The sequence below is a fragment of the Homalodisca vitripennis genome, chromosome 2, assembly GCF_021130785.1.
Source record: "Homalodisca vitripennis isolate AUS2020 chromosome 2, UT_GWSS_2.1, whole genome shotgun sequence".
In the NCBI taxonomy this organism is placed as follows: Eukaryota; Metazoa; Arthropoda; class Insecta; order Hemiptera; family Cicadellidae; genus Homalodisca; species Homalodisca vitripennis.
Window position 1 is genome coordinate 60,843,789 of NC_060208.1, and position 16,212 is coordinate 60,860,000.

The 16,212-nt window shown below is 32.9% G+C and overlaps 1 protein-coding gene across 4 annotated transcripts in view; it reads right to left on the bottom strand.

The window, feature by feature from the left end:
• Positions 1-1,856: 1,856 nt before the first annotated feature.
• LOC124354029 (BAG domain-containing protein Samui-like) overlaps positions 1,857-16,212 on the bottom strand; it is a 44,780-nt gene continuing 30,424 nt past the window's right edge. For 3 of the 4 annotated variants that reach the window (XM_046804179.1, XM_046804182.1, XM_046804180.1), the window contains exon 2: positions 1,857-4,332. In XM_046804179.1, the coding sequence (XP_046660135.1) occupies positions 2,923-4,332 (1,410 nt within the window). In that variant the 3' untranslated portion in view covers positions 1,857-2,922. Of the gene's footprint in view, positions 4,333-5,814; positions 5,971-16,212 lie in introns of those variants that run through there. The other variant, XM_046804181.1, reaches the window with a different exon arrangement.

The window sequence follows — 16,212 nt, forward strand, 5'->3', positions numbered from 1 at the left end:
TCTGTATTGGAATAGGTTAAGTTCTAGTCTGACAATTTTATGTGCGGTAGTAAGTCTGATATCTAACTGTTGTGCTAACTTACGTATTGATTTTGTTGGAATTTGTGCTATAGAATCATAAATATCCAGCAGCTTTTGTTCGTCTAGCTACCGAACGCACAGTATAATATATGTTGTTTCAAAGTAACGACACTTTTGACACAAAATAATAATAAATAAACTGACAAAAAGAAGTATTAAAGAACCCAACAGAATGTAATATCAAAGTCTTACAACCAATCCAATAAAGTAACCTCATTACATGTGTTACTATGTTGCATGTTAAAATTTCAAATGACTACTGTTTGTTTCATTCTATAATCTTTTTTGTTGCCATAATGGTTACTCATAAGACGAATGTAAAAATGTTTACTTTACACTACTCAGTGAAATTCCTTGGGAGTTATGGCATTATCATCGAACTCAATGTTGCATGTACAGAGATGAGATTCATGAACAATTCTATAGGTAAATTCGTTCTCAAGATATCATGTGGACGGAGACAGAAACATTTTTTCACCCATAACGCTGTTAACAAAGTTTATACAGTCGACATTTATCTATAATAAAATCTTTAAAATACTTTAACATTTTTAATACTAGGAGTAGCAATTAAAATGTGGGAACAGAGCATATTTGCTACTTTCATAGTAAGAATATGATTAACAATAATAAATTAAATATTTGTGAAAGATTTTGTTTAGTTTTTGATTAATACAAAGTAAATGAAGTGTATGAATCTCCCTCTAAATAATCAAAATGCATTGTCTATTTCTAGAGCATTTTCTCTGAATTCAGGTTAGAGATCAATTTTAATTCTACTTCCTAATCTTTTAAATTGCTAAATTACGAATTAAAATTTCTGTTAATTTATTTCTAGTGTTGTATAAAATATGAAATATGAGTTTCCATACATTTTCCAAGGTTCAACTTATTCAGAGACGAGACTGAATTAAAATTCCAAATACCTGGGAATTTTTGAACATCGACTTACCCTGGTTTATAAAATACCTGGATATTTTACACCCCAATAAGTTTAGGGAGAATACATTATTTCAAGCAAGTATTTTCAAATTCCATTGGAGATTATGTTAAGTTCTGACTGTGGGAAATATTGAAATTAATTTCTCATATAATTTTGTGCACACATCTACTATGTAACAGCCAGTTTATGGTTAAATAATAATAACTTAAAAGAATTTAGTATGTAGAGGGATAAAATATATACAAAATCCTGTTAACCACTTTTATAACGTATGAATTAATTGCAAGCACTTTTTATTATAAATTTCTGTATATTTTTCTGATTACATGAGATGTAGTATCAGCTAGATGTATCAATAAAGATTGACTGCTCTTGTTCCTTCATTAAGAACCAATGTTGAATGACGAAACTTCAATCTGAATTAAATACATGTGTAAAACTTTAAATTCAATCTACACAGGTATGCTGTTGTTAATATTACATTGTTAGTCATAATTTATCTGTGGGAAATTGTTATTACTGCCTACAAGTTACAGAGTTGACTGATTTTAGTATCTGGTGAGAAGGTTGATACATCTCAGTATTTTACCTCTTGTTTGTTATTTATCATCTAGAAGTAAGTGACAATTCCTGAAGTAATATTTATTATTAAAAGAACTTTATTACCCAGAAAGTAATCAGAAGAATAATCAGAGAATAAACAGTTCTAATAATTTTTGTGTATCGAGGTGGTACAATCTTTTTAATTTTAATAGATTATTAATGATTACATATATTTTTTAACAATAAAAACCATTCATACTGACAGGAAGGTTAAAAAACTATGCAAATGTGAGATACGTAAAATACACTTTATTTGTACATTAAATATGTGAAATGGTGATTTTTACATTGGTGAGGCCACAGTGAGCTTAGTGCAGAGATTTTCAATGTCTGATGGAAGTCTAGAAAATGTTTATATAGCCTCAGCACTTAATTTACATTATATTATTTGTACTGTCTACAAAAAACATGCTCATATAACAAAAAAGAAGGCCTTGTAATGATTAGCCTATTAAGAGTTGCAATTATATGTTTTAAGTTATTTAAATGGCATCTGGATCACAAGTTATCCCAGTAAGAGTTTGAAATTTTTATAATTAGTTATTATTCTTATAATAGTACTAAATGGTAGGTCCAACAACTGGACCAATAATAAACAAATATAGCACAATCAGTATAATTTTATAAAAGTATTAACATTTTTATCAAATTTTAATTGCTCTACAATTACATCTACTAACAGTGATCTTGAATTGTTATTAGTCAATTTTAAAAAGCATAGGCAACCGGTTTATCAATCTATCACATGGCTTATTACTCTATTTCGAAGGCTCTCCAAGCATTAGAAAAAAACTGTCTAATATAATTCTATAGAGTAGTCTAAAGGTATTGGATTCTATTTTCAACGTACCAAAATATCACTGACTTTTATGAGACTAAAAAAGCTGTAGAAGCGCCTTTCTAAGTTCAAGAAGGACCTAGCTCAAGGGATCCAATCGCTCAAGGAACAGAAACCTCCAGCACAATGTAATAAATAAACGAATTCACTTAAATACATTTTAAACAAAACTATGACATCAGTCTTAGAAAAGTACAGAACTTAAATCAGTCTAGTGATACTCGGGGGCGACTGTACAAAAACTAAAACTTGTTTATAAACAAAAATGTACAGATAACAATGTTCTACACTTGTAACAAACGATCTCTTTAAATTAATTCGTACAAACCCAGGGTATTTTTCTTCATTGAATATAAAACAAACACTTTCTCATCAAACACACTTTTCGTTTAAAAAAACTTCTTAGGAATACTGTTTTAAAAATAAAAATAAATTACATCACTTGAATGGAAGAAGGTTACGCTTCCTTACTCTCTGAGACTTCATTTGACGATTCCTGTTTCTTCCCTTCACAAGGTTCACTGTTCCTCTTTTCCCCCGAAGGAACTTCACTTGCATTGGGGGCATTTGTTTGGCTCAGTTCCTCAGTTAATTTTTCACCGGAAGATTGCTCTACAGAAACATCTCCTTGAGGACCTATAGGGATTTCCTCTGGTTTATTTTCATTGACGGTGTTACCACTACCTTCCAGGGGAAGCTGTTCCACTTCCATTGATTCCTCTTCCTTCTTCTCGCTGCGCGTAAGTGGAACTTTATTCTCAAGGACACTAATGCACCTTTGTATACTCTTAATAGTGTTTTTCCTGGCAGCTCTAACCTCCTCTTTCCCTTCAGTCTCAATGTCATCCAATTTTATCAGATTTCTTGTCAACAGCTCATCTAGTAGAATATACTCCTTATCTGATCTTGAGTTTCCATTGAAGCTTTCCACTTTGGCTTTTAATTCGTCCACTTCTTTCTGCACACAGCCTACTCTATACAAAGGATCTCTTGGGTTGACCTCGGGTTGTGGTTCCTGCTGTGGTTGGTTTTGAGGTGGTGGCGGTTCTGGTTTGGGTTGTGGTTGCTCGTATCGTGGTTGTGGAGGAGGTTCAAATCTTGGCTGGGGTGGTTGCTCATATCTCGGTTGTCGTAGCGGATCGTAATGAGGTGGGATATTCGGTGGGGGTTGTGCCTGAAAATGTTGTGTAAATTGTGATTGCTGCGGTGGTTGTCTTGTGTGAAAACTCTGTGGTGGTGCTTGACTCTGTGTAAACTCCGGCTCAACATTCTTTGGTAGCACAGGTTCGTCTCTTCCCTCCACAAATATGGGAATATGTCTCACATTAGATTTAGGCTGTGGCTGCGACTGGGGCTGAGGCTGTGGCTGAGGTTTTGGTGGAGCCATCGGAGGCTTTGTGGCATCACCTGCCTGCGACTGAGGTGGGGCGTCTGGGTTGACTGGATGTATCTCTATCTTTGACACAAACCTCGGTTTCTCTGGTTGTGTTCTATTATCTGGTGGTGCAGACCACGATCGTTGTCCTCGAGTTTCTTTTTCTTCAGAGTCTTGTTGTTGCTTCTGTCCCATATCCGGAACAGTATTCCGGAGATTTTCTTTTGTCCGACCTCTCAGTGGACCAGGCTCCTCAGCTGCCTCAGACTGTGTAGTCTCTTGTGGCTGTTGTTTACTCCCTTCTCCTGGCTCGTGAGGCCCTGAACCTCTCCGTTTACGACCCCAGGTACCTGTGTTGTTCTCAGGACTGTTGCTCCAGGCCGGGTATCTCAGTTGATCAGCAAACTCTGGATGTCGCTGAGCCAAGTCCTCTAGATGAGACCTGATGTCTGTGTGTCCACGCATCAACGGCTCCTCAAACAAGTGGCCAGCCTGTCAACAAACGGAATAATCAATAAATAAATATTTCAACATAACTTCACAAGAATATAAATAACATAAAATATGTACAAACACTGTATGAAAAAAGTTGGATTTCATCAATGATTGTAATTTTATACTCAGCCAAAAAAAATGTTTTTTTTTACCAATGGACTTAATAATAAATATCACAGATATAACGAGAGACAGAATACAAAAATTCAATAGCAAGTCATAAGTTTACATTATTTTATACATCATATTTGATCTGAAGGATATGAAACTGCTTTTAATGTTGTGTAACTCCTTGGTACCTTGACTAGTAGCAGAATATAAAATCAGTCATAGACTGTAGCAAGACTAAGCATTAACCCTAGGACGGTGATATCAATCAGAGGACACTACTTATGGCAAATTAAATAACAATTTTGAAATAATATTTAAAGAATGTTACTTAAGATGAATTACATGTTACAGTGTAACATAATGACTGTGGTGGACGGACATTACTACTATCCAGGCTCTCATTAAGTCGGTAAATTACTCGTGCCACAATGAAGGTGTTAACTAAGTATTCTGGAGCTAGAAATGTATCATAGTTTAAGAAATTGACTGCGGTGGACGCACATTAATACTAACCCAGCTCTCCTTAAGTCGGTACACTACTCGTGCTATAATGAAAGCGTTAACTAAGTATTCTGTAGCCAGAGGTGTATCATAGTTTAAGAAATTTACTGCGGTGGACGCACATTAATACTAACCCAGCTCTCCTAAAGTCGATACATTACTCGTGTCACAGTGTATGTGTTAAAAGTCTACATCGTAAAAGTCATAAAGATAACACCACATAACACATTAAACAATCACAGCCTGTAATAAGTTAATAATCTACTGGGAAGGCAGCCTTGAGGTGATAGTCAAAGCACTATAGGATAAGAGAGGACATGGGGGGGGGATTTGTACTGTGTTTGACAGTTTGGGAAGGGGGAGTGGATCAATACAATGAGATTTCAATGTACAGCTGCAATTCAATCAATAGACAGCAGTTTGTAAACAACCTATCACATAAAGAGTATCATCTGTTTTGCTAACAGGCTACAATTTTCATCTAACATAGCCTACACTAATGAAACATAAAGTTAATTATTCAACTGGTAGAAAACAAGTTAAGTTTACACCTTAGGAGGATAATTGTATTTTATATATTAATATTTAGATAAATAATGAAATTGTTCAATATAGGCCAAGTTTTTGTAAATAAACTATAATAGTTTTCTTTAATTAAATGGGAAATTTAATTTATTTATAATATGAAAAGAAACATTTCAAGGAATTAGAATACACAGTATAATGCATTACTAGATAATGTATTGCTTGACTAGTAAGAATAATTAATTTTAGTTCCAAATTTCAGCAATTAACCTTAGGTGCCTAAATTATTTTATAAAACTAAATTACAAGTTATAATAGTTATAGAGAGAAAAAAATACCAACCAGGCCCGTGTACTGTTTTAAATTTAAACTTAAACATGTTTCACTTTTTATTCAAACGAAAGGTCTAGCACACTTTCTGAAGACGTAAAAAGAATAACTGTGTTAAAATGAGAAAATGTCAAGGTCACCACTACACACTGTACCTCCATCAATCATTTGCAAGTCAGTGAGGTGATGTAACTGCTGCCAACTGCGCAGGTTAACAGCAGAAAATTTCCCGAAAAGAAAATATTCCCTAAGAGTAGCATAATACTACCTTACACACAGTAAAAAGTTGATACAGTAATTGTTGTTAGCTGGTCAGTTCATTTTTACAAATACATACAGTATTTGAAACTATGTGACAGAATATTGTTATTTTACCGTTATTGATAATTTACTTCAGTAGTCTCCTGTAAAACACGTGAGCACACGCACTCGCGGCATATTGCCGCTTTTTTACGTTTCGATTTTTATCACAAAGGCTCGGTAACACCCGTTGTATATATGTACCTTTTGAAGTTTAATTGACTTAAGATTCACTTTACTCTTCAGGACAATAATATGATTTCCAACACAAAGCATACATAAATAAATGTAACTATATATACACTTAAAACAATAAAAACTTTCCACAAACAAAAGTATAATTTCTACCAACACATAGCCTACAACTTATTCATTCTATGTTGTAAGGGGGAAATACTAACTGAAGTCAAAGTTATTTTACACAACATTTTATTTTTTATTTTTTTAACTAACTGCTTCAAACATTACAAAACCCGTAATTAATATTTTTACAAAGTTATATAATGTACGGAATAACCTATTTCAAGTAAGGTAATTAACTTTCACCAGCCTAAAAATATTTGTAAACGACATTATATATCGGAATTATTTAGATAAATTGTGGGGAATGAACCTGTGTGCAAAAATGGTGTATAATATACATAGTTTTCAATAAATGTCAAACCGAAATGGTGCACAGAAACAAGAGACAAGCTCCAGACCGCCACAGATGAGACAGGATGGCAGATTACACTGTAGAAGACCGAGTGTAGGCCACTATAATTAGACACTGGAAAGCCCGCACAAAACCTTGACCTATTTTTCAAACATCCCACACTCATTCAACATTTTATCTTGGCTTACAAACCTAGCTGTTACTGTCGAGGCTTAAGTGTCCCGTCAGGTGCTACCACTTCCTCCATAAACTTCAGTTCAGAGTTCAGTTCCTCAAACCTCTACTCAATTGTCCTGATTAATTACCTGCTCAAATAAAGTTCTAAAACAATATAAATACTAAAAAAACAGTGCTCAAGAGGTAATTTGGTATTTTTGACAAAGTTTTGTCGCGCTGTTTGGAAAAATACGCGTGATAATTTATTAGTAACCGAACAGCACCAAAACTCCCCTGACAAAACGAATGAATTATTGAACTACTGTTTCAAAAATTATCTTTATGCCAAATTCTTCCTTTGGTCTATTATACACCTACTGACTATTTAATGAGTACAAATCGTATGAAATACTATGACAAATTGTGTAGAAATAAAATGTAATGTGTAGAAATTTGGAGGAAACTTTGCTTATTATAGATAGCATTTTCTTTAAGCGCTTTACTGCTCAAATCTGCAAACAAACAAAAAGTTGTATGTAGGGCCTACATTATAATTATAAAAAATAATTCATTATAAATTAAAAACTCACAAGATGGAGAGCAAGGTTAATTTAAAGAGTTTTTTCAAAGACATGAAAACGAAATACTAGTACAGGGTTGCTACAGGAGTCCAATAATGAAATTCCCTGACTTTTCCCTGATTTCCAGACCAAATTTTTCATTTTTCCCTGACTTTTTTCGACGCAATCCCCAGGGTTTTTGGCTGCCTGCTTCATGCGCCGCGCCGTCTGCAGGCTTGGACTCGGCGCGGCGGCAGTAAGTTTATTTGTGTAAACGGATTTTATATTTTTCCCTGACCAACGTCGAAATTCCCTGACTTTTCCCTGATTTCCAGTCCTGTTTTTTCCCCTGGCTATTCCCTGACTTCCCTGACCTGTAGCATCCCTGTAGTAGAAATAAAAATATAACGATAACAATATTCACTTGATATATGTATACATATAGTTATTTATTTTCTGTTATTGTTATATATATATATATATATATATATATATATATATATTTATTTATTTATTTATTTATTATTAATGTATTTTTGTTATCTATTAAATACGTCTAATGTTTAAAATTTGGTTCATTCATTACCGTTTTTAATGGTACTTAAAACCCCTTAATTGCTTGTAAATATTATACATTTTGTCTTCTATTTTGTAATTTATTGTTATCTATTAATTTTAGATACGAAATGCACTAAAAATGTCTACATGTCACAAAGTAATATATAGATAACTGCCAGAAAAATAAGTTATGAATAGCAAACAATTATATTTGATACCGAACACACTCTACGAGATGCATGGGGCATTTTGTGATTCTATTGTAGTAGCATTTGTATGAATACAGGTTTTCTAACTTCTCAAGCGTAAGCTTCCAGTGAATATCCTCAAATGATCGGTAGAGCGAAGAAGCCTAAGTCAAAATTTGCCGTTTCTTGTAAAACACAACACATTTTGTATCAATTTTTAACACAGCATTTCCTCTCTAACAAATTTCTACTAAGATAAGACTGTTTCAGGTCCTGTACTTGTATAGATACGTCTACTAGCGGTAGCTACAAGGTACATAAACCTTTTTAATGGTCACTGGTCAAGCAATTACAACATATCGGCGTACAAGTGGAGCATCCCTCAACATTCATTGATAGAAAGTCATTTGCCATACATGTGTTTAACATAGATGTAAATTTAGCAAAACCATAGGAATACACTTTTTACCAAATCTTTTAAAATAGTTACAATCCAAACATTGTTGCGCAAGATTAAGTTCTCAAGTAAGACACTTTACATAAGCAAAGAAACCCAACTTATATATAGAAGGAAATCTAGGAACGAGGTGGCGTGAAGATGTCAACAAATGAGATTAGATATTGTGAAGGTGAGTAACAACAATGGGATCATATGAGTCACCTAATACTGTTAGTTAAGTCCACTTATCAAAGTAAGGAACGCGAGAGAACCTTGCACCATACAGTAACATTGCCATTCTCATTTTTGTACATTATGTCTATCTAACTGGATAGCACTCTTTATTTGTGCTTTTAGCTGATTTTTACGTAGGCTTTTAGACAGAGCTGTTTTTGTATTGTTTAACAGTTTGAAATACTTTTATATGTGGATGTTGTTTAGCGAGTGTTAATTTGATATACGCATTAGAAAGGATAGCTGCAGTATAATAAGCGGCCACCAACAAAATCGTATGACGATTATTCATTTTTCATCGAAGAGAGCAGCACAACATAAATGTATGTGCAAATGTAAATGGCATTTGAATCAGTAATTTATGACGCTCGTTAGTTTTATAAGGTCACAGGTTCTTCCTATTAGTTTATTCATATAGTAAAAATGCAAACATTCTTAAAATTATTCTTAAATATAGCAACAATACAGTTAGTTTAACTTCAATTGGCCTTAAATCAGCAGCATAGCTGCAATTAGTTAAGTGTCAACACTATTCATAATTTTTAGAATAATAATCGAAACTTTATAGACGGGGGACAACATTTAAAAATAATCGGTCGGTCTACTTAGTGTGTCTTGCAACACCTTACATTACTGTGTGTACTTATTTTACAAAATAGCATGTTCGCTGTTTGAATCAATCCTTTTAAATCGTTTTGAATAGAAGATAAGATAATCATGCGGCGAAATCTTCTTAAGAGTACCGAAACAAATGGTCTCAAGTTGTTGCACTAATAAAGGGAAACAGTAATCTTAAAAATTCTATTTTCAGACTCGCAACAGAAATAGAGACCACCAACCTGGCGAGTTTTGTTACTGTTCAACTAATGGAGGTACCGATGTGGAGATATAAAAATTTCTTTGCCATAAATAGAATAGAAAATATGCGGGATTTTGAATTTGATGTTAGCTGAATGTATTAAGCGTGCAGGAACATTTATTGCGTTAAAAACTGTCACTATGGAAAAGAAAATATGAAAAAATTGTATATTGGTCGGAGAATTTTCTGTCTTGAGGCAATGAGTGCAGAATACGTATGAGCAAGAGATGATTAATTATTGTTTATAATACTTTTTACTTTACCGATTTATATCATTATTCATTGTTATTATTTTTAAGCATATTTTAATAAAATATACATATGAGAAAGGACTGTTATAATTTACGGTTAAGTACAATCCAGTTCAAGATCTCAAACAAACCCTATTCTATTTGCTCCCATAGCTACATTTCTCCCCATACACAGTAGAATTGAATGTACCCCATGTACATAATATTTGAAAGTACTGTGAAAATAAGAAATAATTTTTAATTTGTGGAATGTTATGAAGTAATGTTGTAGATAGTATCTTAGTACTGACAGTGTGAATATTCCAGCACATTGGTTTTAGCTATACTCTAATATTCATAACTTTAATTAGAGTATGCAGAATCACTATTTTTTAGAATACAGCAAAAGAGACGCAAAATCCATGCAACAAATATGCTGGTAGAGGTGGATCGCACAATGTGTATAACAGAGATGCTGGATGATCCTATATCCAACAAACATGCTCGTGTTGTATCTCACCGTGTAACATATATGCTGTATCACACGACGCAATAGATATGGTAGATCGCACAATGCCACACATATGTTAGATCTCACAATGTGTATAACAGAGATGCTGGAGGATCCTACATCCAACAAACATGCTCGTGTTGTATCCCACCGTGTAACATATATGCTGTATCACACGACGCAATAGATATGGTAGATCGCACAATGCCAAAGATATGTTAGATCCCACAATGCAGAACAGAGCAGGAAGTAAAAAAAATCGACAGAGGATGGCTTGAAGCCAACTCGGCTAAAACTGGCGTCTCGACCGTCCACCGGACTTTCCCCTAGATCACTTCATTGTTCAAACTCATTTATCGCTGTCCAGACGTTATTTTCAACTCGACCTTCTCTACTATACCACACGAAACTGATTTCAGGATCATATATTTGTCTGTTTTAAGTCGTCGCGTTGTTTATCTTAAGACGCATTAATTTGATTAGTTAATTAATTCTGAATATTTAATATAGCAATAATTAACTATCAATTCTATGATCAGTGGATCTCTCGCTCAAAAATATTAAGAATGGTATAGAATTATATATAAACTTCCGAAGTAAGAAACATAAGATTGATAGAGTTAGAAAAATATGGATTTATTTTGCGTCTGTCCTTTTGAATGTCGTATATATGTGATAAGTCATTAATACTACTTTTTTTGTCAAGGCCGAAACATAATTGTATGCTTCAAAATGTAATGACGACGAACATTTATAGATAAATATAAAAATATGAGAACCAAATTGTTGCAAATGGTTCTAAATTCGTGTTTCTAAAAAAGGTTTTAAATCCATACAGAATATAATAGAAAGTAGAAATGGTCCAAAATATAAACTTATGTTATACTAGAAGCTTATCAAGTCGGGCTGGCCAACATACATTTACGATACATAATCATTACAAGTTGAGCATAAATTTATATTTTAAAAAACAGCAGTTAAAGTGTACACAGTGTTATTATTTCTTTCCAACTTTTGAATAGTCAAAATCTTGGTACTTTATATATATATATATATATATATATATATATATATATATATATATATATAAACACATTCAAATCGAATCGGGATGACATTCGAGCTTATATAATATAAACTACCATACCTAGAATCGTGTACGAAAAATGAACTTTACCTACAATGGAATATTGAATGAAGACACAAAGCCTGTTTTAAACTACTTAAAAGATCAATTTTGGTATATAAACCTAAGATACGTGGAATTTTAAATGAATAAATTAAAATTAGGACATTGCTTTGCTAAGTCAGTAAACAAAAAAAGCTGATTATTAAATGCTGGAGTCAAAATCAAATATGTACTCTTTGTGATCAAATTAATGCAATACGTAGTTCCTTTTAATTAACAACTAAAATCCATACCATGAACAACTCGTAACTGCTTAAGCAATATATCAGTCCTACAAAGTAAAATAAATATTTATTTCAAACAGTTCATAAAACATCACATTTAATGGCTGCGACCTTATATTTACCGTTACTCTACCTACTGGCATTACAGCCTGAATCGGTGCACAAGGTCTCAGTTTGATGCCAACCTACAGCACAAGGCAATTACTCGACCTGAATAAAATACTCAAGTCAGGAACTTGAATGAGAATAATGCACACGTCGTTCTCAACTGAATTTAGCTCGATAAAGTAGGATAATTCTTTGAACAGTTACATCTACACTACACTTTACTATTCATAATTTTAAATTTAATGAAATTCAAGTATTTGTAAATTGCAGTATACATGACGTATATGTTTTATTTGACATTATTAACATTGTACATGAGTTTGACGAAACGTATTTATGTACCTGTCACTTAAAATTGTTAGTTATGAACAAATAATTAAATCGTTATAATCAAATTGTAGAAAGACTAATGTATACAGGGTATTTAAAATAAAAATTCTTGGTCTGTACCCCGGAACTGTAAACATATTTCAAACGTATGGTACTATACCTCGTCAAACAGTTCAAAAAAATTACAGATGTCCACTACATGTTTCAAAACAATCGTTCCATGATCAGGTGGTTAATAATTCTTCACATGAATATAGGCCTATTCTCATTTCATGTACCAACTACAGCTATGAATGTTTTTAAAACGCTAAAAATGTTTTTCAGTTTTAAAGAAACAAAAGCGTAGTTTCATTAGTAATGTAATTTTAATTGTACATTTTATTAAACACCTATTATTATATATATAAAAGACAAAGTTACTACCTAACATTTACTATAAATGTAAAGACTAGTATAAAACCCATCTTAGTTCACTTCTGACAGAAGTAGGCTCCTCTGATCTGTGATGTATATTTTCTTGGCCAGGAAACAAGGCAAAATTAAGTATTGAACAAAACATAATAAGAAGTCAATTACAAAGGCCATAAATATAAACTTTTTGCCGTATCGTGACAACAAAGCAAACTGAAGATTGGCGTCGGAGCGAAAGCCATTGTCAGCCGTAGCTCGTACTTGGCTAGTGGCTCGTTAACACTGAGGTGATAATGTGCAAAATGTTACAAATTACAAAAGCTCCAACTAAGGTTCTACTACGAGTGGGAGGAGTGCATAAGCTAAGTTTACTGGTTCGAAATTTGAACATAATTACAATCTTTAAAAATTTTGTAGTGAGTCATCTTCAGTTAAAAATATGAAATCGAAACTGGCAAGATCAGTTATGCAAATCCATAAACCAATGCCGGAAGCAGAGCTAAATTGTGACTGAATGAATTACACAGCCAATTACAGACCAATCTCAACTATCACTGATCAATTTAGTTTCTTTGCAATAGACTACCAGGTTTTCGATACTCTTATGCAGTCTTCTTTGGGGGGGGGGGGGGGTTACTCTCTTTCTTATTATTTTTTATTTTTATCTTGCTATCTTAGGCAGGAGTATTAATATAATTAAGAACAATTAATAACAATATAAATATGTGTACCAAAGGCAGTTTCTAAATTATATTACAATATTTGTCTCTGTTTCAAATTCTCTGGAACTCTGCAAGCCACGTTTATAAAACCTAAATTTGTAAACTAGTTTTTGCTGAATTGAGGTTAAAATACAGTACGTAACGAAATATCTATAAACATAAATTTTAAAATAAAATATACTGATAATTCACTCTTGCAACGTAAATATAAAAATGACAAACAATGTGTTAACTACCAGAAAGTATCGTCACGTTCCCACATTGTATTGATACAATTTATTGCATAAACTGGCTAATCTATTTATCAGTGTTAAGAAATTACTGTCTGACAATCATACAATGTACACCAAACAGTTAATATTATGGAAGAACTACAACCGAGATTGGTCGTTACGAGGAAAAGCCACAACCTACACTCTTTCCAGAAGTTATCAATGAGTATTACCTACCCTCGCCGATCTAAGCGCTCTCGCACGCGTATTCACAACCCCAATAGTCCAGTTGCCCTTACGTTCCTAATGTGCATTAATTAGTTTTTTAATTCTTAATTAAGTTAATTTTATTACACATGTAATCTTCATACAAAAAAGAAAATGAGTCTAAGCATGATGCACTCTGGTTCTACTTGTTTAAGTAAAATAGTAAAGCTGGTATTTAAATACAACAGTTTATCATGAAATCACCAGTCCACTGCTTACTATCACACTTATATCTTGCTAGGACTCATTTTCTTGATTTTATTGTACGTTATGAAACCAGTAGATTGTTCAAGGTAGGTAGATAAGACTACGTAGTTGTGGTAAGGGTATATAATCCTTAAGACCAAAGCTTCCCAGAGTATAGTTCAAGGGTTTCCCAACCAGTTAATAAGGAGTTGTACTTACGCGTCCGAAATTACTAATTAGGCTTGTCAATAGGCTGCTCAATACGGCAGCAACTATAAATATGAATGATGTCTATCTAAGTCACCAGCAATGTCTGTACAAAACTGCCTACCTTCGTTCTACCAGAATAAAATGCCTTCTCAATGACCTTGTGTAATTCCTGGAATATCCTGAGACTTAAAGGGTAACCAACCACGAAAAATTACTTTGCACTCGCCGAGTACTGAGCTGATAATTGTTAAGTTTACGTCTCAGGTGCTCAAGTTTCTGTGTTACAACCGAGATAATCACATTTAATTTTCAGATTGGTACAACAAATTACTTCTAAGAAAGTAAACTACTAGTTAACTAAAAACTGATAAAGAAAAACGTTGTGGCGTGATATAATAAAATATAATCTAATCACTAAGTGTTTAAGAAATGTTTTTAAGACTACATTAGTTAAATGCTGCAGTGAATTCAATAAAATCTATTTGTGCAGTACATTGTTCGTTGCGATTGGTTATCAAGTATTGTTGTGTTACAACTCACCGGAGAATTTTGGTTAATCAACAACAATTTCATACGACGAACAAACTGATGATGATGCAGGAGCATAACATATAACATGTCATGTAGTACGTAACCGAAACGGAATATTTCGATAAAGTTCGTTCTTGTTTTTAAACTTAAGAGTACTCTATGAGACATGAAAGTAAAGTTTATAAGATTAACTTAGTAAAGGATTATTTACTTATTTTTAGAAAACATTTTTGATTTTTCTCCTGACTTATGCTTTTTCCAATAATTGTAAGTAATAAATAACACAAAGATTATAAACACAAGTCAGAAACTTATGTTTTACTATTAAGTTATATTTCTGCAAGAATTTCCTGTGACATTGAAAAATATTGGGGGAATGTCAGACGTCTAGAGCTAAAATTACAGATTGGCAAGGTTTTTATATTTACGATTGGTATGACTTGGCTCATCCTCAATACGAATGTGGTTCTTTCATGTTGTAAATATGGCAGCACTGTTTTTACATAATTGCTGAAAATATTTAAAGTATTGGTAACACTTTTTGCATAAAATAAGTAATAAGGTAAATTACATTTACAAAAATAATTCATTTATTATTTCCAAGTGTCCTGTAGCAAAGACATATTGTAAACTGTTTGTTATCTTACCTTTAATCTAGTCACATGGAATAATAACTAATACCAAAACTTCATTCGTGACTTAAATCTTTTAATTTATCTTAACAAGATGATAAAATGAATTATTTGTACTTTTATTACGCACACATAGAAAGTTTCAGTTTAAAATACAATATCTAATCACCATATTAAACCAGTAACAGTTGGTGACGTACTACAATTACCTGCGCGTGTGTGTGCGTGCCCACAGCCAAGACAGCCCAGTCGTATGACTAATGAACATGTAAACAAACACACAGTTCCTTTTATGGCCTGTCTCCGGTATGGTAGAACGTTGGTATTAATGGTCATAGAACAGCTGTCACGATAAGTCTTGTTTGGAGATTTTAGGTATTGTATCTTCCAAGTGTCCTCTCTACCTACACTTTCGTGCACAAGGGGCTTGTTTCTTCTAATTACAAACTGATACGAAGCTGATCAGTATATTGTAATTTTTCAAATATTTGAAACAACCCACAAACATTTCAATTCTTTCATGTTGACTCTTATTTATGACATTATATTCTTTTGTTGTAGTCAAAGTATGTTTTCATAGATCATTTACTTATGTTTGAATTGTTTATCACATTAAAGAATTATTGAAATATAAATTGCGTTACAGGAGAAACCGATAAAAACATATATTTTATACTTTAAAACACCACAAAAGTTTC